Raw genomic sequence first — 25,706 nt, forward strand, 5'->3', positions numbered from 1 at the left:
AAAAAAAAAAAAAAAAGACATTTATTAAATTATCTTTTAGGTTTCTCTTGTATTACCTTATAAATATATCATTATAACTTATTGTTAGTATCTTGGCCGCAGTTTTGAGATTTAGAACAATAGCTTAGCTATTTTTTTTTTTTGATTATTTTCTAGTCATTAAGTGTGGCTAATTTCTTTATTTTAATTCAAGGAAACATACACAGTTTTGAGATTTAGAACAATAGCTTAGCTTTTTTTTTTTTTTTGATTATTTTCTAGTCATTAAGTGTGGCTAATTTCTTTATTTCAATTCAAGGAAACATCTTCGTATTGATTTGATCTTTGTGATACACGATTCTTAATCTAAACTCTATTTTTATTTTAATTATCTTTTATTTTAATTAACGATTGTTGAACAAAAATTTCAATGGAAAGAGTTTTAGTATAAAATAACAAAATAATAAAATAATAAAATAAATTTTTTATATATTAAAAAATAACTAGTATAACATAAAAAAAAATACAAGAGAAATAGTCATTACTTCTAAAAATTAATTTTATTTATTATTCTATAAAATAATAAATATAAAGACTAGTAATAATTCATCTAATTTTAGAAGTCCAAAATAAAACAAGTATGTAACTGACAAAATAATATTTTTAATAAAAATCTAAATTTAAGAGCTTATATAGTCGATAAAATCATTACATCTCCTTTGATTATGAAACCTACATAAACAATAAAAATATACATATAAACCATGAGAAAATAAATTATAAGTATCAATGTAAAATCTTAACAAAAAAAAAAAAACAGTTACTGCCATTTTTCTAAGGGACAAACACAATAAACTAACAAGTTAATTAGAAGTTGCTGGTTGAACCGATTCTTTCCAATTCAGCCGGTTCAACCTGATTTAGCCGCAGTCATAAATAACTGAACCAAATGGCCCGATCCAGTCCTGAAACCATTTAAGTTGACAGCAAAGCTAATTCTTTGCTTCAAGTGGAAAAATGTACAGATTGATCTGCAAGCTCAAATGTTGTATAGGAGGGGACCTAAAGCTCTGTACTGCATACGTTATATCCAAAAGCAGCTGGTCCTTTGTAAGATTGCACATCACCAGAGAACCAAGGCCATCAAATGATTGCTCATTATGATTTTTTCTAGGCCCGGTTTGCCCAACCACAACATTTTCTGATCAGGGAGACAGTTTTACAGGACCTGAAATATATACTAGCATCACAGGAATAAGGTAGTCCCATTTATACATTTTTTTATCTTCTAATCGGTTAACCCAGAACCAAAAGCTAATATGTACATGGTATAACAGGGCCAAGCTTGCCTCCTCAGTTGTGCTGCTCCCGCATAATGCTTCAAAAACAGAACAGCTATAAGTGGTGTCCAGGTCCCCATTCTGACATAATGTGGTTAGCAATCAACACCTTGAACTGAGATGCACAGCTCTATTACTGGATATAACCTTCTTTACTTCATATCTTTGTTAAGTTAAGTGTGTTTGTATGCGTAGAACCAAACGCATTTGTAGGTGCATATTGAGTCTGTGTTGGATCAGTCATGGGTGTGGCAGTGAATGCTGGTTCAAGATTCTCATTTACACTCTTCTTTGTCCTCTTTGGCCTCTTAGATCTTTGTGATTGTTGGTCTGTATTTGGTAAAGAATCATCCAATTCATAGTCCGCCAACGTGGAATTTGATTCATTCATCTTTTGTGAATTTCTTGGCTTTGGTGGAGTTTGCTTATCAGAAGCAGATTTCCTCTGCAAAAAAACCACAATCTCATAAATCAAGCTGAAAGTAAGAAAAATGCAAACTGCATATAATTTAATTCAAACAACCCACTTATTGCACAACCATTATAATAATATAAAAAGGAACTACAAGAAATAGCTCTGATAAATTATATTCAAATGCCATATACTATGGCAGAAGAAATATACTGCCTAATAAAGAAAATGGACGACAAAAATAAACCAGGGAGAGAATTGGCTATACAGCTCAGTAGCTCACCTTCCAGATACCTATCTGATAATTTTTAGTAGTCTCAAATCTCATACTTCTCCTTATTCTCAAATTTGATTTTAGAAGGCTGGTCTAATCTGAGCTTTTATTTTTTTAGCTTTTTTCTTCATGGGTATGATAATAAGTTGAATGGGGTTTTAGTTCATGTCTCCCTAAAGAAGCTGCATTTGCACTCACCAGGCCAGATTGCAGGTCTATTTTTATTTTAGGCTAATGACCAAAATGGAAAAGAAATGATGTTGGCTCTAATTTATAATTGCAAATGCTTTATGCGTCATTTACAACTATAACAAGCTCTAAAATCTTATTCCTTGCAATAATGTGGTTTCTTGAACAGGGATGCAAATGAACCAAGTCCCTCATGAGCTGCTCAGAGTTTGACAGATAAAAGCTCACTTGAGCTCGTTTGTTGAGATTTTATAAACATTACAAGCCTGACCTAGGCAAAGTTCAGCTTCATACACTTGTCACTCGTGAGCTAGCTCATAAATAAAAAAAAATGATTTTAAACTATGTGCGACATAATTTTATATAGAAACACATAGTTGAACTAATTTACTAGATTAAAGTTGTAGAAAGTAATAATCTTCTCATTTTAGAATATTAATTATGATATGATACTTAATAATCATTTACATTATGAGATAAATCATTAGAAAGAATATGAATTTACTAACTATGTTATAAATTTTGTAATATATATTTTATCTTTTTAATGAATAAATGAAGAATTCCATTAAAACTTAATCGACTAAAAAGCGTAGGCTCATCTAAAGCTTGTGAGTACAATATGAACACGGTGGAACTCGGCTCAGCTCCGACTCATTTGCAACTCGACTTTTCAATAATACATTCACCAACCAAAGCGATTTTTTTTTTCTTTTTTTTTTTTCAGTAGAGTTGATATCGAGGTTTCAAATTTCATCACAAGCAATGGTGCAGCCATTAAAATAACAGTAGTATCAAGCAAGATAATATATTTTGATAAAACGGAATTGAAATTCAGCCAACATGGTTCCCATACGAGGAACTGGAAGCAATTATAAATTCAGCCAAAGTTAGTACTTTGTTCAGATTTAAAACATTTTTTTCAGTTGACAATTCTTGCTAAGGACAACTTGGTATAGTTGCTAATGATTTAATTAAAAAACTATATAGAACGAAAATAATTTGGAAACAAATACTGAGACATTCAGCATTATATATGCCTTAAAGTCAAAAGTAAAAGATACCTTTTTGTTACTGGATTTTGCTTTCTCCGTATCCTGAGAATGTTCATTCCCGGTGCCCTGAGCCTCAGCTTCATTTAAATCTTCAAGAGTTGCATCACCTTCTGCATCAAGCCGTATGGCCTTTGTTGGTTTTTTCTTTTGTCTATCTTTGGCCTGAAAAGAATGAACTCTCAACATGTAAATACAGATGGAGAGTTTTAGGCTTCTCCGTAGCTCTCACATTTCTCTCTTAATATTCTCTCAACACGAGGATTATGCAAGTAGGTGAATTGGGAACAATCTACAGAAAATATAATAGCAATTAATGGAAAATAGAACCAGATTTAAAACCCACCTGTTGTGGAATTTCTCTTAATTTCTGCTCCAACTGAGCATCATCCAGAAGTAGTGACACAACATCCTCAGGGGCCAACAGATCACCCTGAACATGGCCACCTGTCATGACAAGCTGCTGGACAGTGTTCTTCTGACTCGCTCTTTGCAGAATCTTCTCCTCAACAGTTTCTTTACAAATGAGTCGATAAACAGTAACCTACACCAATAAATGCATCACTCAATGAATCTAGTAAAATGTTTGTGAGCAGGTTCTAAGCATTTCATTGGACAACTGAGAATCATTTTTTTTAGTGCATGCATAGAAACACATTTTAAGCAGCCATGTAAACAAGTAAGAGATATTGCATGGGCTATGGGAGCTGCAAAATTATGGCCGCATCAAAGGGAATGCATAACAGTCAGAAGGGGAACTAACATCCTTTGTCTGCCCCAACCGATGAGCTCTATCCATAGCCTGTAAGTCTAATGTTGGATTCCAATCACTCTCATAAAAAATGACAGTATCAGCTGCAGTCAAATTGATACCCAGGCCACCAGCTCTGGTGCTTAGCAAGAACACAAAAATATCACTCCTGCAACCCAAAATTTAAGAAAAAAAATTAAAAAGAATCTTGAATCATTTCAAAGTGGAAATTACAAAGAAACAAAAAGAATCTATCATATAATTATTTTCAAAACAAACATCACATGATAATGAAATCACTACCTGTGCTGGAAATCTCTCACCATGTCCCTTCGGTCCATAATTGTGGAGGATCCATCAAGTCTAAGGTACCTATACTTCCTGTAATTCATGTAGTCCTGCAATTGTAAATGAATTAGCAACAAAAAAAGCTTTCCACAGACAATGGACAAAAAATAAAGGTCAATGTTGCTATGTGCACAAAGAATGCAAAAGGGGGAAAAGAAAGACTCTTTTATCCCACTTTTCCTGTCTACAGCCATATTTTTTAGAGATGCTGAGAAACCAATTCCTCTTACTAGTTTAATTCAAGTTCTTTACCATTTTTGAAGATGTTTCATAAGTAACTAGGAAACAGTACCTCAAGAATATTCAGCATTTTTGTCATTTGTGCAAACAATAGCACCCGGTGGTTCTCAGCTCGCAAACGTTTCAACAATATATCAAGAGTCTGAAGCTTCCCAGAGTCCTATTTAGAAAGTAAATGGATCCTAAATGTAAGTATTCATTGGATACATATAGATAGAATGTGTACATAATGGATTTAAGAACCAAAAGAAAAGAAAGATATCCATACTGTAAGCAACTTTGCCGGGTCAAAGCTTTGCATAGGGGGACAAGAACCAAATATATTGTATGTCAGCTGAAGAGCAGGTTGTGAAACAGGTAGTTCACAGTCGATCTCTTGGACTAAGGGATGAGGGCCGTCAGGCTTTCTAGGTCCATTGAATTCAGATGTACGGGCAAACCCAAGTAACAACCTCTTTACCCAGGGTTGGTGCAACTCTTCAATCATTTTGTAAGCAAAATTTCTATCCGAGCATTGGGCAAAAATCTATTAGGAAGAATAAAAATGCAGTAGATCAGTCATTTGTTATGAATTAAACAATGAAGTATTCTTCAATGATACAAACGAGAAGTGGTTAAGGATATCCAAATATACCGGTGGTGCTCTGGCTCGGGGGATGAATGTATATACTGAATGAAGAAGCTTAATGTTGGACAGTATCCTGTCCTGATGAGAGGTGACTAAAGCCTCAAATGGAGTTTCGACAGGTCCTGTAGCAAATCTCCTCCTCAACACATTTGTTTCGGATCTTGACGGCATCAATAACATCCGAGTAACAACTCTTACTTTTTCCCTCTCAAAGTCATTATAATGGGAATCATCATCCATATCTTCCACAAGCAAGTTCAATATTCCATCCAAAAATTGGCGGTTCCACCTCAGTATAGAAAACAATAGCCTCTCCATAAGTGAACCAGTTGCCAGAAATGTAACCTCTGTGGGTGACAAGTCCATCAAATGTGTAAAACCAAATGTCCCACTCTTCACAAGCAAACTATTTGAGGTATCCTCTTGTCTGAATAGAGACTGATAAATATTTGCTGGGGAGAATATATTAAAAAGTTCCAGAAATCGTTCCCCACAGACACCATGTCCAACTGCGGAACAAAGTGCTTCAGAGCTTGTCTCTTTGTGCACTAGTTTTGGAATCTGAGGGGGTCAAAAAGGTCTTTAAAATAAAAATTAAATGAAATATTACATGATTGAATAGAAACCAGCTCCTTAGTTTTTGGCACTATCTGAGAAAAACTGAACATTTACTCAAAAATATATATATATATATATATATATATATATATATATATATATATATTTAGAGAGCCCAAGAAATTACCTGGTATGTAATAGGATTTCTAGCTCCTGAATAGTGTATGTCCTCCAATTCGCCAAAGGGAGGGGGAAGAAGGGAATTTGGGATATCTCCAAAATAGAGATATGTGCTTCCCTCGTTCCTTTCAAACAACTCTGGATGGTTGCATACCTACATTATCAAGGAAAAGGTTTCAATTTGGTTTTAGGATGGGAAGGCAATAACAATCGATATCGTAGACAAATAAGTCATAGGATTCACATTAAAGTAGCAAACGTAATAAACAAAATTCACATAAGATATTTAAATGCAAGAGAACCCAATAATATGACAGATTACCTTTCTCAACTGAATGACTATATTCATTAAACTCATAAGTTTCTTCTCATTCAAATGTCCGCGATTGCCATCAAACAACTCAGCAAGGGATATTTTATTCTTAATAGCTTGATAAAAAGCTTGCTGCCGAGAGCTTAACTTGCAGTGTACTGTAACTTCTGTTTTTCTGGTCAGCTCAGTAATCACATCCTTTTTAACTCGTCGAAGCATGAAAGGCTTTAAAATTGCATGCTGCCAAAAGGAGAAAGAAAAAATCAACAAAAACCAGATGCCAAAGGAGAAGGAATTGCATGATTACAGAGCAATGACTGACTAGGACTAGGAGGTCAAATGCTCACTAGAATATTGCATTAAAAATAAAGTTTGCGAAGCACTTTCAAATCAAGAGACGTCAGGATACGTATTCTAGCATATAAAGTTCAAATGTAAGTAGGAAGCACATTGAAATCAAACAGTAGATTATATTTATGCCCCACCATCTGATATACCAGCTGAGCAAAACGTACTGTCTGGTTTAAACATTGAAAATAAAAAATCAGGTACCAAATTCTAACCTGATCTACCAGCCTACTCTAAGCCACTCGAATTAAAACATGGTTAAGACTCTGCTTCTCTAAGCCATAAAACTAGAGGAAAATGTTAGGTTGGACCAACACACAAGATATGAAATCTGAAAGAGTTGGGTGACATGACTGCTTAATGAGTTTCAACTGCTTTTCTTTCATCAGTTCACTACTTGTACTCGATACACAATTAATGAAACATCACTTGGTTTCTCAAGATGAACAAAACCAATAGTCCTATTTGTAAGAGTTCTCATTGGCACTCCAACCATCTAGCTCACCAGGTCTCTGGAACTGCTGATCTCATTCTCAATTCATACCATCTCCATAAAATAATAAGAAAATAACACGGATATAATTTTGACTCTAGCTTGATCTTGATTGAACCACTAAACTGGGTCTATGCATATCCTCAAAATAGCCCTTGGAAATTTCAACTTGATTTGATCTAGTCCAAACTTGCAAAACCTAATAAATTGGCACGACTACTTAAATTTCATCCTTAATAGCTCATTAACAAGAAGCTGAATATACGTACAAAAAAATTTGTAAGGACAGCCTAATGAAGGAGATATCCCTCTCTCTTTCTCTCTCACACACACACACTAATAGCACTCTCAGTAGCATTCATGAATCATAACCTCTACCACTACCTTATTGGAAGCACTATCTCCACATGGCACTATGAGAATTTGGTCTATTAGCCTATTTTGATATGCTTGCAAGTGAGAACATATTCGACTTCACATCCAAATTGTCTGTCAATTTCAAAATATTTTGTTATTACACTCGTTTATCACATATCACATTCTTATCAAACTAAAGCAATTTACAAGGACCACATCACTAAATAATTAACAATAATGCTAATTATGTAAATCTTATGCAAGTAAACTCACCAATCGATTGAGCTGGTGCTCATTCAAAGTACCCCCATGCTCTGCATGATTCTCAATTCTGATAAATCAAGACAAAAGGTTAAATTTAGGTCTAATACATCTCAGAATAAACATGGACCTCAGTGAGGTACACATACCCTTTGGAAAACCATTCATTGAACTGTTCATGGCTGTCAAATAATGTAGGCATGATAAAATGCAGAAGGGCCCACAGTTCTGCCATATTATTCTGGATAGGCGTACCGGTGAGAAGCAAGCGGTTACGACAATTGAAACTGAGCAGCGTCTTCCATCTTATACTGCCAAGAGCACCCAACTTTTTCAGACGAGAACATGCAGGCTTAAAACAGGTAAAACCATAAATACACCTGTCTGCCACTCCATCACATGAACATATCTTTTTCTTAAGAAAAATCACAGTGGTCCTTTGAGAAGATTGATGCTATGCATAGTGATAAATAGGCTTATGTAGAACTCATTCCCAAAAGCTAACTCAATGAAAGAGATTGTCCAATCCACATATATACACCATAACACAGTAACTTGATGATGTGGGACAAATAGAACTTCTAATACCCTCCCTCACACTTAGCATGACATACAAATGGTCGAGTCCAAACCCATCATAGCAGACAAAAAGTCCAGCTGTAATACCATGATAAATGGGCTTGGGTAGAACTAATTCTCAAAAGCTAGCTCAAAAGAAAAGGGCGTCATACATGTATATGTATATATATAAATATATATATATATATATATGTATATGTATATATATGTATATGTATATGTATAAATATAAATATATATATATATATATGTATATATATATATGTATATATATGTATATGTATATATATAAAACAGCTCAATAACTTAGCGATAGACAAATGCAACTTTAAAGAGATAAAAAGTTTTTAGATATGAGGTTTTTCTGTCTTCCATTTCCTCTTTTCAGCATGCTTTGCACATTAGTCATAATATTCCACAACTCTTTAGTAACACATTACTGCATTAGTACTAATCAGTTTTGAAAACTAGACAGCAGATTGCCATTTGAAAATTATTTCTGAAATCATTCAAAAGTGTAGCCTCTTAAGCTTCTTTAGCTACAAGTAGCCATGACTGAGAATTGGCAAATTTTTCGTCTCAGTATTGGAACTAAGAAAGCAAAATATACCGGTGTTAAAATAATTCTTAGACCTCTTCTAGGATAGAAAAAGACAAGTCTAGATGGGTCTCTCCTCGTGGTCTGAGCCATAAAGATTGCTTTTGGGTTCATATTATTATTTTAAGAACATGCCACTTATCCAACTATCCATGACTAATTAATTTTAGAGAGGAGTATGAAAGTATAAAGACCATATTTTATACAGGAATGTCAATTCAAGCATAGCTCTTTCAATTATATGTGATTGCAGATAGGGAAAAGTAATAAAAACAATTTGAGAACTTCCAAGATAGAGCTAAAACCTGCTGGAACTCTTGATAGCCTGGGCTTCGTCTAGTACCATATATTGCCATTTCACACGCCGGAAATACTTCTCGTCAGATACTAGCAGTTGATAGCTGGTAATTAGAATGTGAAATGCAGCCTCCCTGGCAAGAGAAAAATGTGGTTAGTGATTACAGATAAACAATCATGACATTGAATAGATAGAATTTGCCAAGAACTCATCATATAAGTGGCATATCCAAGAAACAAAGTCGAAACACAGGCTTAGGTTGCGAGACAAAGGGAATGAAAAAATTTCATGGGCATTAATTTACTAAAGAGAAATGGTCAATCACCTAAACCTACAAAGCTTTTAGATTGCATTCAACAATGAAGCTAACATGATTATATTTATTAAACTATTATCTTCCAAGTTGTCTACCACCCAAAAAAGATAATCCATCACTTTCCAAAATTGGGGTCAACCACCCATTGCCTTTAACATGTTTGAAACAAGGTAGACCTTCCCATTTCTGATCCTACCAATTCAAAGTTCTTCATAAGGTAGTAAAAACCAAAGAATAAAACCTCTTTCCTATTCACCAATTGAAAAAATGTTGCATATACCCAAGACAGAAAATTATGAATATGGCACTTGGCAGCATCATCAGTACCCTCTTTGTCATTCACATTCAATAATAAGGTCAGGCTACCAAAGAATGCTAATTTTCCTACTAAAAAAGGAGCAATCATCCTTGCCTATATGTAAGAAAGCAATGAAAGGGTGTTACTGGGAAAAAACCTTCGATAAAGACGCTTAGCATTGATGTTTTTCCTCAATATTGTTCGCTCATGAATGCCACCCCAATATGGAAGGGTTTTCAAGTCAGGGCAGAAACGGCTAATTTCATCAGCCCAGTTATTCAAGACAGAAGCAGGTGCAACAACCAGAAAAGGCCCCCATATATTTTTCTCCTGCATCAGAAAGTCGATTGAGTGACTACATGGAAAATGTAACACACTTAGACAGAGGACCAACTAAACAAATTACCTCAGCTAAATGAGCCAAGAACGCCATAGCTTGAATAGTCTTTCCAAGGCCCATTTCATCAGCAAGTATACCATTCAAACCCTAAAAATGCAAGGAAAGAGAAGGTTGTATAAAAGAAGTTGAACCAAGAAATAATAAAATAATCATATAGGGAGAGCCTTACAACCTGCTCATAACAGTTAACAAGCCACTGAAGACCCTTCAACTGATATTCTTTAAGGCTACCGTTAAACAGCTCAGGGGTCTTAACAGTTGATGTAACAGGCATGGTGGAGCTGTAAAAAGTGGTAATAAGAACTTAGTTAAACTCATGCAAGAAGAAAAAAAAAATATTTTCAGCAACAGCTTAGTTTATTCACAAGGGAAAGAAAATAAAAGAAACTCACGGATTATGGAGATCTATGTCACTAGATCCTGCAGCTGAGGCATCAATATCAGCAGCTTGACGCAGCTTTGAGCATTCAGTATCAAATGCACTTGTTAACTTCTTCTGCTTAGACACTGCATCTTGAGCAGCTTTCAGAGCCTCTTTTCTCAATTCCACCTCCTCAGGGTCTTCTTCATCACCAGGCCCAGTTCCAGAAGATCTCATACGCATTTCTGGGTCATCCAAGTTCTCATCTTCCCCAGGCAAAGCTTCAGAGGGCTGTGATTGTGGCTTATTTTGCATGAAGTGATTATAAAGTTCAGTTTGTTGTAACAAGAAATTGAGCCTTTGCTGCTGTCTTTTTGCTTCTCGAAGCTCCTGTTCACGCTTCAAAGATTCTGCAACTTCTCTCTCCTCTTTTTTCCTCACTTCAGCCTGCAAGGGAAGGAATCCAACGTCTCAAGTGCTATGAGTTTAAAAAATAACCAAGGAGAAATTATTTTTTGTGGTACAGTTTTGACTTTCAATAATTGCTATCATATATCGTTTCGATCAACAAATTATAGTTTCATTTGTCTTTTATAAACTCATATGAAATGTCTGGAACATTTTAAAGATATTAGTATATGAGCAGGATTTAACATAGAAATAAATATAGATGTAGAGAAACATAATTTTTCCTTGAAACATTTTCGTAGCAAACAATCCAGTGAAAATATGATGAACTTTCATGCACAAAAAGCAGGGATTTGTGGACCATACTGGAAGTTTAAGTCATTTATCGGATGTGACAATCGATGGAAAGAAAGAAACATCTACCCAACAAGAGGCTCATGCTCTTGCTGAGAAGGAGGAAACAAGAGTAAATGAATCATGTCCATTTGCTTCAAGGTAAACAAAATCCAATAATATAAAACATTGATTTTTCTTTCTGATTGTTCATTCATAGGTTATTCATTTCGCAACAAAATTAAAATATCAGAGTTGCGCTACTACTATTGAAGTTCTATTGTCTTTTCCTGTTTTTTTCAGTCCTATTCGAGGTCTTGATTGATTTATTCGGCTTTCTTTTAACATGATTAGGTATTTGCTCTGTTATAGTTAAAAACCCCAAAAACTTAAAATAAAGAAGCAGATGTGAAAGTTCTATTTGAAGTTTGAATACATTAAAAGGAAATGCAAAGAGAAGTAGGAGAAGAAATAAGGAGTTAAACTCAGCAGAAAAAGAAAGTAAAATTAAGCAAAAAAAGAAAAGAAAGTTACCATCTCCTTGTCCACCCGCTTCCAAAACAGCAGCATATCTCTAGCCAACTTCCTAGTGCGAATTGCAGCACCCCTCATGAGTTTGAGCGATCTACTGACCTTCAATTTTACCTGGAACATAGGACATCAACCAACCACTAAAACATTTAGGAATATAATCTTATAAAAGCTAAAATAAGGAGACCATTTAATAACATATTTTTTACTATGCATGCATAATCATGGAGGGAATAAGTATAATTACCTCTCTTTGGCAGTTCTCTGAGAACCTCTTTGCATCAATTAATTGCTTCCTATGGAAAGTAGTGAAAATTCTATGATGCTTAGGTATGTCTCTTCTTACAATGTTCACCCAAACCTTGCCAATCTTTTCCATTTCCTCCCTCTCAATGACAGCAGGGTCTTTCTTCAACTTTGGCTTCTTTGGTAGACTCCGCTCTATAATCTGCATCTCAGAAGGACACAAGCTGAATAAAAGAAACTCCATCACCAGCTCCACAATAAGAAAGAGAATAACGATAATAGTAGTAGTAGTAGTAGTAGTAGTAGCAATAATAATAATAATAATAATAATAATAATAACAATAATAGAAAAAGCACATTTCCATTAATACTTGTTCAAAGGGGAGACAAACCTCATACATCTCTCCTTTCTCCAGAACCTTCACATAGTAAACCTGCAATACACCACCCTCGGACAAAATCGACCGTGGTGTATTTCCAGCCGCCCCTTCTGGGATGGAGGAATTCAAAGCAGCTTCAGATATCTTTAGACTGAACTTCTGGGCTGAGTTAGAAGCTGCCAATTCCTTCAATCTTCCCTGAAGTGACTCATACTGGGGCCGGGGATCTCCCATCCCTGCTCGACTTCTAGGTCCAAGCCTTCTATCATTGGTCATCATTTCAGCTAATGATCCTAAATCCAGAGTGCCCTTCAAGTAGAATTCCTCAACCCTGATGTCGGAGAAGCTTGGCAAGTTCAAAGATGATGCCAACTTATCATAAGAGGGAGGTATCCTATAAGTGATACCCTCTCCAATATCCAAATAAGCAGGTTCATAGGATATTCTGCAAAAATAGAAAAATTTTCCATTCAAATGAAATTCAAATATATGCACACCCATGCACATAAAGATATACTATAAAGAAACAAATAATACATATCAAGAAGGAGAACAAATCGTTTTAGTGAATGCTGCTACATACTTGGGTGTATAATCTGATTCAACATAGTCTCCACGTTTTATGGGAGTAACATCATTAAGCCATTCAGATGTGGTTTCTACGTCATACAACCCTCCTCGCTGTTCACTCCCCAGCTTTCTCGTCTTTGAACTTCCTAAACTACTCTTTGGAACAGGAAAACCCATACGTGATGGAGCAGGTGCAGGACCTGACGAGGAATCCTTAAACCTCCTCTTGTACTTCTGAATGTGCTCCCCTAGCATTGAACGATAACGCTCCTCTGTGATTCGTGTACTGTTGTATCTGTCTCCCTCCTCTCCGTCACTGTTATTAGACCGCTTCTTTCTCTTAGCTAAACTCAAGTCCTTATCTTGAATATTCCCATTACCATAGTTTGCCATTACACCACCTGCATACATCCAATCAAAGTGTAGAAAGAATTTATGCACACATTGGTACACTCACTACTCCAGTATAATCTACCTCGAAAAAGACTAAGCTTCACAAGTAAAATGAATGTACACACAAATAAAGAGTACAAATTGAACAAATATGAATCATAGATATTAAATAAATATCAGTTGGGTCCATATAAATTCAAGAGGAGATTTTTTTCAAAAAAGGAAAAAAGAAAACTTAGCAAAATACAATTGAGAGTACCTTGGCTACCTCTGCTCTCATCCTGACTACTATTCGTATAATAATCAAAATCATCATCCGGTTGTGGAACTTTGAAGTTGATCAAAGACTAAAAGAAGCAAAACAAGAATAAAAAAAAACTAAATAAAAGGAAAAGAAAACAAAAAATTAAACTACAATAAAGTTAAATTTTGGTACTCAATTATAAGAACAGAATTTTTCTTAAAAAAATTGACAAATTAATGTGGTTATACAAAGAAAAAAAATAGTTATTAATTGAAGAAACGAATTGAGAAAGCCAAAAACCCACCTCGAGATTGAAGAGATTTGAATAAGAGAGTGAATCATTGGCTTGTCTCCTGTGCTCCATCGCCAGAAGCTAATCCTGAGAACCAAATCCCTGGCTGTTTGAAAAGCATGGAGATAGAGAGGGAGAGATAAAAAGGAGAATAATAATAAATACAAACCCTAAATGTTTAATTGATATAGAGAGACAGAAGGAGAAGCGGAGAAGAGGCAGGTTAGGGTGCGTAGGATAAGGCCAGGAGAGAAAGAGTTGAGGTCCGCAGGTGACACAGGCAGAGTACGAAGCATCAAGAGGTTCTAACCTGCGCCAAATGGGCGCCATGTTGTTAACGTGCACTATGCTTTCTTTTTTTCCTGTGTTTAGGAGCTTTATTTTCTATCCATAGATGTTACTCTTGCGTCCAATTTTAATAAGAATTTAAAAAATTTGATTTTTTAATTAATATCACTATTTTAATTATTTTATTAAAATGCTATTAATAAATATTCAAATAAATATATAATTATTTATTTATTTCTAAATTTATCAATCTATCTATAATTTTTAAATTTAAATAAAAAAATTATATTAGAATCAAAATTTTGTATAAATATTTATAATTTCAAAATTAAGTAAATAAAAATTAATTATAAATATTGGTATTTATGTGGATTAATGAAAAGTATCTTAGACTTAATCATTAAACTAACTACTAAAATTGAAAATGATCTATATTATTCAAGGACTATAAAAAAAATGGTCCACCAAAATTAGATGAAAAAATATTAAACTAATCATTGCTCGAACGATTGAAATAAATTTATAAAAATACTAATAAATCTATTCATATTTTATAATTATTTATTATGTTTTTAAAAATGATAATATCTTAAAATATTTTTAAGTGGTTTCTTTGAATAAAATGTCTAATATTTTAAAATTTTGTTATTAAATAAGCAAAATATTTTAAATAATTATCAATTAATGTATTAATTATTTATCAAATTAATATTATAAACATTATTATTTTCTAAAATTAAAAATCTTATATAATTCAAAAACTAACTTATTGATTCATATAATGTTAAAATTATAATTAAAATTATTATCTAGTTATAAAATAATTATTTTAGTTAATATATTAATTATACAAAAAGCATATAAATTATACATCAATATAATACTTATGTATCAAAGACACATATATCATTAAAAAAATAGGATAAGTATAAAAAAATAACCATGCGTTTACCATTTGACAACTTTCAATATTTAATTTTTTAGACAGAAAAAAGTACGTGATTATAAATTATGACAACAGGAGTTTGCTGTTAAAAAATATCGATTTGTAAAGATTCTGTCATCTTCACTTCAATCAGTTATATTTCATTATCATAATTCATGTGTTTGATAATATAGATTTAAAGCTTAATAACTCAAAATTTCATTATTTGATCGTTAAAAATCGATCTCATCAGATAATGACTTTTTAAAATGTGATTTAATGGTTAAATAATAGAATTATGAGTTGTTAAATTTTAAACTCATGTATCAAACACGGGCAACATGATAATGATGGTTGATCGAAGTGAAAGTAGTTAAATCTTTATAAATTGAGACTTTTTAACAGTTATATATATTTTTTTATCACAATTTGTAACCGCATATCTTTTTATGTCTGAAAAGAAAACTACATATTAAAAGTTGTTAAATGATGAAATCATGGGGTATTTTTTTGTACTTATCTTTATATATAAAAAATAAGTACACATTTTAAGAAAATTTACATGTTGATTTATTAATTATATATATATAATTAATATGTTTCTTTTTAGGATTAAAAATTATTATATAACTAGAAAGCTAATTTATTAATTAAAAATTGAAAATATAATTATATTTCTTAGAATTTGAACCATTGTTTAAATAGAAAAGTGATAAATTAATGTATAATATAATATTTATCAAACACATTTAACTATTTTATGAGAATTTCTTTTGTTGTACAGTATGAGTTAATGTATTTTATATACATAGCCAAAAGAAAAGGAACGGTTGTTTCGAAGACTCGTAATTGCGCCTAAAAAGAACGGGTAAATCAATAAAAAAATTAAGCATGTGAGCATATCCTCTCGAGGAAGATTAGCCACCCTAGACTTAAATTAAGACCCAGTCGCTTCTGTCTTCCTTTGGTTTTGGGCTTAGGATCAAAGCATTTGCGTAAGACTTGGAGTTCAACTTGGTTCTTTGCTCTACGGGCTTTGATTCAACTCCGTGTATTGTAATTGTAGCTCCTGCCTTCTCCAAGAAAGAAAAAATGCTTTGAATAACATAGGTCGATCTTTTGGAAAGACTCTCTGCACCGACGTTTACTGAATAGAGTGAACCGTCGACTTGAGCACTCATAGCTACCGACTCGAACGAACTGTAATGAATTATTTGACCTCAAATAAATCTAAGAGTTATATCGTATAAAATTATTAAATATTATTTTTTAACTTTAATTGATAATATATTGTCAATACTAAGTATTATATATTTATTTTGTATAATTAAATTTTTATATTATTTATGGACAATATTTTATTTATATTTTTAAAATTATTAAATTGCTCTATTTTTAATGATTATTAAATATAAAATATTGTAATAAAATGTCTAAGTTGATGAATAAAAAATATTAAAAAAAACTAATGTCTTAGTTTTTAAAAATTTCTCTTAGAATTTTTAGTTGTATAATATGATATTTTTAATACTAATACAGTTAATATTAAATAAAAATAAAAATTTATTTTTTAAAACAAATAATGAAAAAAGAAAGATAAACAATATGAATATTAAACTTCCATGACAAGATTAGCATAAAATAGTGAAAAAATTAAATATTCAGATGATATTTTTTTCCATGTTGTTTGACATGCTCCCTTAAATTCAGAGTAATTCATAATTTTTATTTAAATAATATATAATTTAAATTTATAATAAGACATAATAATATAATTCAACTTCACATGTGGAGATCTTTTTTTTAGAATAAGAAAATTTATTCAATGATTAACCAGGAGAGTACATACAAAATCTTGCTGGAGCAAAGAAAGAACAAAATAAGGGACATCCTCAGTGATGAAAAAATTAGAAATATATTCAAAATCCAAGGAAGAGAGAGCATGGGCAACTTTATTATTGTTTGTTGTTGTTCATAAAATTATTGTTAGCCCTAAGAAGCTAATAATCTAAGTTTTGAAGGTAAAAAAATATTATGTGTTTTAATATTGTCTATACAAACATCTAACAGTGCAGGTACAAAAAGGATCTGTTCAGATGACCAGCAAAATAAAATGGCCAAGAAGACATCTAGCTTACGCGAAGCAACATATTAACATCAAGAATAAGAATCTATAAGTCAATAATATTTATTTATATAGTGTTTGGTAAAAATTTATAAAATTTGTGGAATTTATTTGCAAATCTAAGTTTATATGCTTTGAATAAAGTGATTGTTAATTTAGAATTCTACATAATCAAATTTATGTGGAATTGGTTGTAACTAAACTAAATTCTAATAAAATAAGTAGAATTTTTAAATGAATTCTATATAAGTAAGTTAATATATTCCATAAAACTAAAATATCTCTTTCAACTTTATTATCTCCATTTTACTTTATTTTTCATGTCTTTTTTTCAAATAAAATGAATTCCTTAATGGATTTTAACCAAACATAGCATTAGAAATATATGTCTCTTAGACATCTTGTTAAATGAAGCAATTACTTTACTAAAATTACTTTCATGCACACTGTAAGACATCAAATCATATAAAGATAATATTTTGATCTTCTCAAAATAATTAAAAGTGCATAAAATCTTACTCCTTAAAAATTATGTCTTTTGAGAAATCTGCTTTAGATTAGATATCTATTGGATACTTTAAGGTATCTAACTTCTTTCTAGCCTGGCATACTATATTTCTACACACACATCTTACACAAATGTGTAATGGCTAGTTTCTATTGAGTGAAGTAAAAGTAATGCCTGTTTACTTATGTAATACCTAGTTTTTTTTAAAAGAATATATAATATAATAATAATAATAATAATAATAATTTAAAAAAAGAAATTTCCTTCCTTTTTCTTTTTCCCCTCCCCTTTCCTTCTCTCTTCTCTCTTCTCCCATTCCTCCCCCTCTCCCTCCTCTCTTCCTTCCTCCATCCTTCTCCCTCTTCCCGTCGACTTCAGCCCTCCTCCTCATCACCTGCGCCTCCCAGTTGGTCGCCGCCGTTCAGCAGCCCTCCTCCTCCTTCTCCCTCCTTTCCACCGACGCCGACAAAGGAAGAAGGGGCTGCCATCGTCTGTTTGGCCTCCTGCCGGCGTCCTTTCGGTAAACCGACACCGAAATCGGACTCCTCACCCCAGAAGCGACCCTCTTTGCCGTGAAATCCCCCGTTGGCAGCCTCGGGAAGCTTCACCGTAGCAATACCTTTTCGGCCTCGATCCGGTGCCTTTCGGTCACTTTCCGACCGGAATTCTTGTATTTTTAGACTCCTCACAACTCGAGCTTCGCGTAGGCCCTTCCGAATTCGACTCGACCATGATGGCAAGTTTTTCTACCGTAAAATATTACAATTTCGACTCGGTATAATTTTATTTAGACCTTAAAAATTATGTTGTAATTTTAGAAAAATATTGTGGCTATTAATTATCAGTGATGGATAAATTAAAAATTATTTGGATTTAATTATTTGTGTTTGTGATGTGTTGCAGAGTCGAAAAAATTAATGCAGTTTTGGTTGCCCGACTCCCGTTAATTAATCGCAGTATATTTGAAGTACTTTTTGGCAGGTTTTGGACCCGTTTTATAGGAGATAAACGTCCGTAATTTAGGAGAGGTTCCATTGAATTTTCGAACAAAATTTTCGAGTCTAAAGTAATTTCAAGCAGTTTAATCTAGGGGTCTAGGCCTAGGGAAAAATTTAAGATTTTCTATTAACTAAGTGTTTTCGTGAATAGATAATCCATCCTCCTCATCGCCTGCGCCCACTCGCTGCTCGCTTCCTCCTCCTTCTCCCTCCTTTCCACCGACGCCGACAAAGGAAGAAGGGGCTGCCATCGTCGGTTTGGCCTCCTGCCGGCGTCCTTTCGGTAAACCGACACTGAAATCGGACTCCCCACCCCAGAAGCGACCCTCTTTGCGGTGAAATTCCCCGTTGGCAGCCTCGGGAAGCTTCACCGTAGCAATACCTTTTCGGCCTCGATCCGGTGTCTTTCGGTCACTTTCCGACCGGAATTCTTGTATTTTTAGACTCCTCACAACTCGAGCTTCGCGTAGGCCCTTCCGAATTCGAATTCTGACGCTGTTGGCAAGACCGGCTTTCAGACCCCGGTGCTTTTCGGCCGTGCGAAATATTACAATTTCGACTCGGTATAATTTTATTTAGACCTTAAAAATTATGTTGTAATTTTAGAAAAATATTGTGGCTATTAATTATCAGTGATGGATAAATTAAAAATTATTTGGATTTAATTATTTGTGTTTGTGATGTGTTGCAGAGTCGAAAAAGTTAATGCAGTTTTGGTTGCCCGACTCCCGTTAATTAATCGCAGTATATTTGAAGTACTTTTTGGCAGGTTTTGGACCCGTTTTATAGGAGATAAACGTCCGTAATTTAGGAGAGGTTCCACTGAATTTTCGAACAAAATTTTCGAGTCTAAAGTAATTTCAAGCAGTTTAATCTAGGGGTCTAGGCCTAGGGAAAAATTTAAGATTTTCTATTAACTAAGTGTTTTCGTGAATAGATAATCCATCCTTCCTGCCAGCTCCACCCAAGGTGTAGGAGCGGACTGAGGAGCGCGACAGAACTGTGAGTTAAAGTTATATAATCACTGCACTATTGGCATGTCTGAATTTAATGTGATGTTTTAGTGATTTATGTTTAATATGATTTTCAGTATCGCATTATGAATAATTTCGTTTAATTAGTAATTACCACAAATAATATTAATATTATTATCTGAAAAATTATCTCGTTATTTTTGAAATCACAATTAATGTTATTTTAATACTATTATTAATTCTATACATAAATTGCATGCTCGCTTTATCCGAGATTCTAAATCCTTAATTTCAGTATGTTGTTGAATAATGATGTTAGTTTATAATTATTATATTTATGTTACGATTGTGACAATGGGATAAGGCTATAGTAGAACATGCCATCTGATGGGTTGCATCAGGACCGCGTGCATGTCGGTAATAATCAGATACAGGTAATAAGGTAATGTTTGGATTTTGCCATGGTCGAGTATAACTCTCTGCACTATGAAAGTTTGACTGCGGGAAAAAGGACTCTGGTCGAGCAATGCTTTCTGAGCACTGGCTTAGTTGGGAATGAAGTGTCTAGGCTGGATGTAAGGACCCTAGTTGAGCTTCGCTCTCTGGGTGCCAGACCTATTGGAATAAGAGAGCCAAAAGGCTACTAGCGTTTTAGTCTTAAAATGTATATTATTTCTAAATTATGGTGTGACTCGTATTTGATATGCAATGGCATGATATACTGAATTAATAAATATTATTTATTGAGGAGACTGCATTAGTTACAAGATTATTTGATTTTAACTCACTCTCGAGACTAACAGTCTCAATTTTATTTTTCAGATGACAGTTAAAGTTCTTCGGCATCCTACATTTTGACAGCCCGACTCCTTCCTTCATTGAGCTTATTGTTAATAATCTATACTTTCATATTTTTGGTTATTTTATATTTTAGACCTTCCGCAGTAGAATATTTTTTATTGTTATGATTTTTTGGTCCATAATGGACGTGAAATGTTATCAGACCAGTTAGATTTATGTATGGTATGTCAAGCATGATTAATGTTATATTTTTATGAGCATGTTATTAAGTTATTGGTTAGTAAGGCTTACTACGGGATTCGGTGGCCTTAAACCTACCCATTCCCTAATACCGACCACGGGCCACAGATCAAGTCGTGACAACTTGTCTGTTGCTTAAGCAACTTTTTTAGTGACAATTTTCTGCTGTCAGCTTTTACAGATTGTCATGATAGAAAGCTAAAAAGGTGCTAGACGTTTAAATCAGCAGATGTAAAGGTTTCTAGAATAAATTTTAGAAAGATTTTTTTATACATATCTAAAATATTTTAAGAAGTGTCTATAACAACTAATTTCTTATTGCTTTATAAATAAGTGCTTCGCCAACCAAATCAATAAAGAAGAATATCATTTACTCTTTAGAAACTCTGAAGATTCTAAAATAATGAATTCCACATTCGTAAGTTAAAATATTTCTTATAATATCAAAATATTTCTTTCAACTTTATTATTTCAATTTTACTTTATTTCTCATGTCGTTTTCTCAAATGAAATGAAATACTTAATGGATTTCAACCAAACAAAACATTAGGAATACATGCCTCTTAGACATCTTGTTAAATGGATCAGTTGCTTTATTAAAATTATTTTCATACACACTGAAAGATTTCAAGTCTTCTTCTGAGTTCAAATCATATGAAGACATATTCTAATTTTCTCAAAATAATTTGAAGTGCATAAAATCCAACTCCTTAAAAATCATGTCTTTTGAGAAATCTGTTTCAGAAACATTTATTTGACATTTTAAGGTATCTAACTTCAATCTAACCTGGCATGTCAAATTTCCATACATTTACAGATCTAATACAAATGTCCAACGACTAGTTTCTATTGAGTGAAGTAAAAGCGATATGCAAACTGTCACGTTTATTTCTATGTTGCTTTAACAACTTTTTTAGTGACAGTTTTTTATGGTCATCTTCTACAGACTATTATAACATAAAGCTAAGGTGTCAAACGTCTAAATCAACAGATGTAAAGATTTCTAAAGTAAATTTTAAAAATTTTCTTTTGTGTATATCTACAATACTTTAAAAAGTGTCTTTAACGACTAATTTGTTGTTATCTTATACATAAGAGCTTCGCCAACCAAATCAATAAGGAAGAGTATCATTTATTCTCTAAAAACTCTCAAGAGATGATAGTTGCATTTACCACTCTTCATCTTCTTCTTTTATTCTTGGGCATTTACATTTGTAGTCTTCTAATCGGTTTTTCTTACATTAAATTTGCATTTGATCTATATAGGAATACTGTTATTTTAGGTTTATCATTTAAAAAAAAGAAAATCTCTTGTAAGGTTTCCAAGCACCTAGTGTGAAAGCTTATTATTTGGTAGGTGACACAATCTCCTTTTGAAAAGTTTGTGAGAGGTCCATTTACACCTAATGAAGTAAGTAAGAGGTTAATAAAAGCCTAATAATTTTTGTGGGTCAGTCAAAGAGGAGATATCTCAGACTGGGTAAGATGTCTTAATATTAGAACCTTATATAGCTTGATCTTTAGCCGTTAATAGAGTCAACTATTGGGAAAATATCATGTTGCAATCCTTAAGGATAGGATGTAGGTCTTAGTACTAAACCAGGATAAATCTTCACGTTGATATCTTTTAACTTACGCATTTAATAGACATTTGATTTCGCTATCTATTTGGTTAGTCGTCTATTGCATAACACAAATGAGTTCTGTTAAAATAGACATTTAATTATTTTTAATCGAGCATGAGACATCTACTACCTTGCATTCTCTTACTTGACCAACTGAGAAGAGTTCATGGAATAATAATCAAATTTACAGTAGTTGAGGTATCTATTAATAAAGTCGGCTTACCGCTGTAGGTGTCTAACATAAAGCTTTCTAAGCTTTGCCAAATATCTGTGCAGTTTGCATCATGCATATAATAGAACTCCTGTGAAACTATTCTACAAGTATATCAACTTGCCAGAAAATTTTGAAAAGTCCAATTCATCCCCCTTCCCGGATATTTATTCTACATTTTCAATGAATAAAGGAAAGGCGTGCTTAATATTATGGATCTCTTAATACACAGGTAAGAAATAGGAAATACAATTGCGTTAGAAAGATGCACACCCTTTTTATAATCAGATTCCACAGAAAAATGTGATAAGGACAAATCTTGGGCCAACTTGATACCAAACTTAATGTAATTTAATAATTTCAATATCAGTAAAATATCGCAAAAGAGTACAACTTGAATCAATAACCAAGCCTTGACAATCTTGGATAATAACCTCCAAACCTCCTCCTACTTCCTTTCTAATTGCAGAATTAACCTTCACCTTAGTAAATCTATGGATCTAGGGCTTGCCACTTTTAGGAAGTCATACTATAATATGATTTAGAGTCTTCTTGATGCGGATCCAATAAGCAGAATCAAAGTCTTTGAATTGTATGAGATTTCGTGTATAGAAAGACTATTTGAAAGAAATCAGTTTGCCTTATTTAGGAAAATTAATGCAATTCTAATATTAAATGCCTTATTAGAAGATCCAATTCTTAAAAAATATATCGATGTGCCAGATTGGTGATCTTGGGGCATGATATAATGGATAAATGCAGGAAAATATCAAGCCCAAGCTTGGTCAAACCTTACATGATCAGTATTTGTGCTTAATCAAGCCATGACACAGTTCGGGCTTGAAAAGGAAAGTGGCACACGAGTTTTCAAAAAAAAAAAAAACTCTAAGAGGTGTCACTTTAGGCTTCCTTAACCTAATAGAACATCTACACCAAAGAGATAAAAATGGGCAGCCTTTATTTAATTATTTAGGAATATATCTTGATTGACTTAATCATATCTTTCTTGATTAGGATTGACTAAATCAATCAAGCTTGTTATTTTGTTATTTTAAAAGTCTTTTATTATTTTTTTAGAATAGATTTTTATTATTCCCCAATTAAGCATAGTTCGTATTTTGTTATTTAGGAAAACTTCTATTTAGGATATACTTTAGTTTATTCCTAATTAGTTTATTTTCTTTATGCAAATAGGAAATTAGATTATATCTTTATCTATTTAAACCCTATGTAACCAAATGGCACAAGTTGGATTGATCATTGTTGAAATAAAATTATTGTGAGATTATTCTTACTTGGTTCTTTTGAGAACTTTTCGAACTTGTTCTTGTAGCATTCATCTTGATTTATCATTCACTTTCTTTTTTTTCTTGAGTGTGGCGTCTAAAATCTTTCTTATAACTAAAGTTTTTGATTCCTTATAATTAAATGATTTTAGTTCCATCATTATAGATCTGGATTAACGATCCTAAAATTAGCATCAATTTGGATTTCGGTTCTATCTCTTTATAGACAGAGTTCACATCATTTGGTATCATGCTTCGGCTTTAAATCAAGTTTACTTATCTAATTTTCAATTCTTTGTTTGTTTTCTTATTGATTCAATTTCTTTACCTTATTCAAAAAAATTCAAAGAAGGCCAAAGTTATTTTTGTTACATCAAAAGACCACCCTAGCAAATTCTTTTGTTAATTCCACCTAAATTAGAAAAAAAAAAAAGAGTTCGTGCGATTTCAGTTTGCACCTAGTTAAGAAAAACAAAAGAATAAATTTTTTGGTGCACAAAAAGTGAGTTAGGAGTGGCCTTATAACTATGAAACATGATTCCTTGTTGAACTCATTTGTTACCCATTTTTTCACAATTGTGGCAACCTATATCTTACTTTTCTTTGTTTGAACAAGTCTTGTTCATTTGATTACTTTCTTTTATTTGATACTTTTGTGTTGCATTTGAATTTTAAAAGTTTAAATGTTAAGTTCTTATATTGATTTGATAAGTAATTTGTAGCAATTTTTTATTTGCTCGTCTTAGTTCTGTAAGAACTTAGATAAGGGAATTTGAATGGTAAAAGGTGAGTGGTGAGTTCAAAAGAGGGTAAAAGTTTAAAATTGAGCAAAAATATGTGATTCCATCAAAGGAGTTAAATACGTAAAGGAATGACTAGATGATATGACCAAGGCCAAAAGCCCATATATTTCAAGAGGCTAAGACCCAGCATCCAAGAAGGACAAATTACAATATCAAAGGCTAAGAAGATAAAGACTAAAGTGGCACCTCCTAAAGCTTCCTTTTTGAGAAATTTGTATGCTCCCTTCCTTCTCTAGCCCAGAGTATGTCATGACCTGAATAAACTCAAATACAAGCCCGAATGATCATGCAAGACTTGGTCATGCTTGGGCTTAATATTTTCTTGCATTTACTTATGATGTCATGCCTCAAATCTACTAATCTTGTACATCCATATTTTTTTTTCAAAATTGGATTTTCCACTGAAACATTTGACATTAGAATTGTATTAATTTTTCTAAATAAGGTAAATTATTTTTTTTTTAAATAATCTTGTCATACAAGCAAAATCTCATGCAATTCAAAGACTTTGATTATGCTTATTGGATCTGCATCACTTCCTTTGTAGTTATCACATTGTAATATGTCTAAAGTGATGTAGCAATACTTAGAACTTGATCCTGGTTCAAATATTTATCATTGAAATAAATTTGGTTCCTAGTAAACCAAATTCCCTAAAGAATCATTACAAATTTGTGTAACAAGTTTATATTAAGCTGATGCATCTTAAAATGGGATCCAAGATTAGATATCCAATAATAATTCATGAGAAATTAAAGGAAAGTTGGCTAATTACCAAATTTCTCCAAATCAAATGAAAAAATAATGTAATTTTACTTTAATGTTCATTTAATAATAATTGAGAATGTTTTAATCCTAAAATACTTTTTTAGAGTTTGAAATTTAAAATTTTATTCTCTCTATCCATTAATAAATGTACTTGTTGATTATCAATGTATTGAATCACTCAAAT

General features: G+C 32.7%; 1 protein-coding gene and 1 long non-coding RNA gene across 4 annotated transcripts; one reads left to right on the forward strand and one right to left on the reverse strand.

The window, feature by feature from the left end:
• Positions 1–672: 672 nt before the first annotated feature.
• Positions 673–14,329, reverse strand: LOC8284763 (chromatin-remodeling ATPase INO80). 3 transcript variants are annotated; one of them, XM_048379937.1, is made up of 24 exons: positions 14,140–14,329; positions 13,983–14,057; positions 13,694–13,781; positions 13,055–13,442; positions 12,484–12,916; positions 12,093–12,293; positions 11,849–11,959; positions 10,605–11,020; positions 10,385–10,493; positions 10,219–10,299; positions 9,970–10,142; positions 9,206–9,331; positions 7,873–8,034; positions 7,736–7,793; positions 6,274–6,504; positions 5,959–6,105; positions 5,220–5,774; positions 4,854–5,111; positions 4,638–4,745; positions 4,301–4,395; positions 4,010–4,166; positions 3,593–3,790; positions 3,259–3,411; positions 673–1,764 (listed from the first exon to the last, which is right to left on the reverse strand). In XM_048379937.1, exons 2-24 carry the CDS (start codon positions 14,040–14,042, stop codon positions 1,477–1,479), a joined length of 4,596 nt encoding a protein of 1,531 aa, XP_048235894.1. In that variant the 5' UTR covers positions 14,043–14,057; positions 14,140–14,329; the 3' UTR covers positions 673–1,476. The 3 variants fall into 3 exon arrangements, with proteins under 3 accessions (XP_048235894.1, XP_048235893.1, XP_048235895.1); XM_048379936.1 differs by having other exon boundaries at positions 13,983–14,328; XM_048379938.1 differs by lacking the exon at positions 13,694–13,781 and having other exon boundaries at positions 13,983–14,328.
• Positions 14,330–19,014: 4,685 nt separating this feature from the next.
• On the forward strand, positions 19,015–20,835 carry LOC125371303. The gene is made up of 2 exons (XR_007217606.1): positions 19,015–19,816; positions 20,618–20,835. It is a non-coding gene; the product is annotated as an uncharacterized LOC125371303 (long non-coding RNA).
• Positions 20,836–25,706: the final 4,871 nt, after the last annotated feature.

The sequence above is a fragment of the Ricinus communis genome, chromosome 10 (assembly GCF_019578655.1).
Source record: "Ricinus communis isolate WT05 ecotype wild-type chromosome 10, ASM1957865v1, whole genome shotgun sequence".
Classification (NCBI taxonomy): domain Eukaryota; kingdom Viridiplantae; phylum Streptophyta; class Magnoliopsida; order Malpighiales; family Euphorbiaceae; genus Ricinus; species Ricinus communis.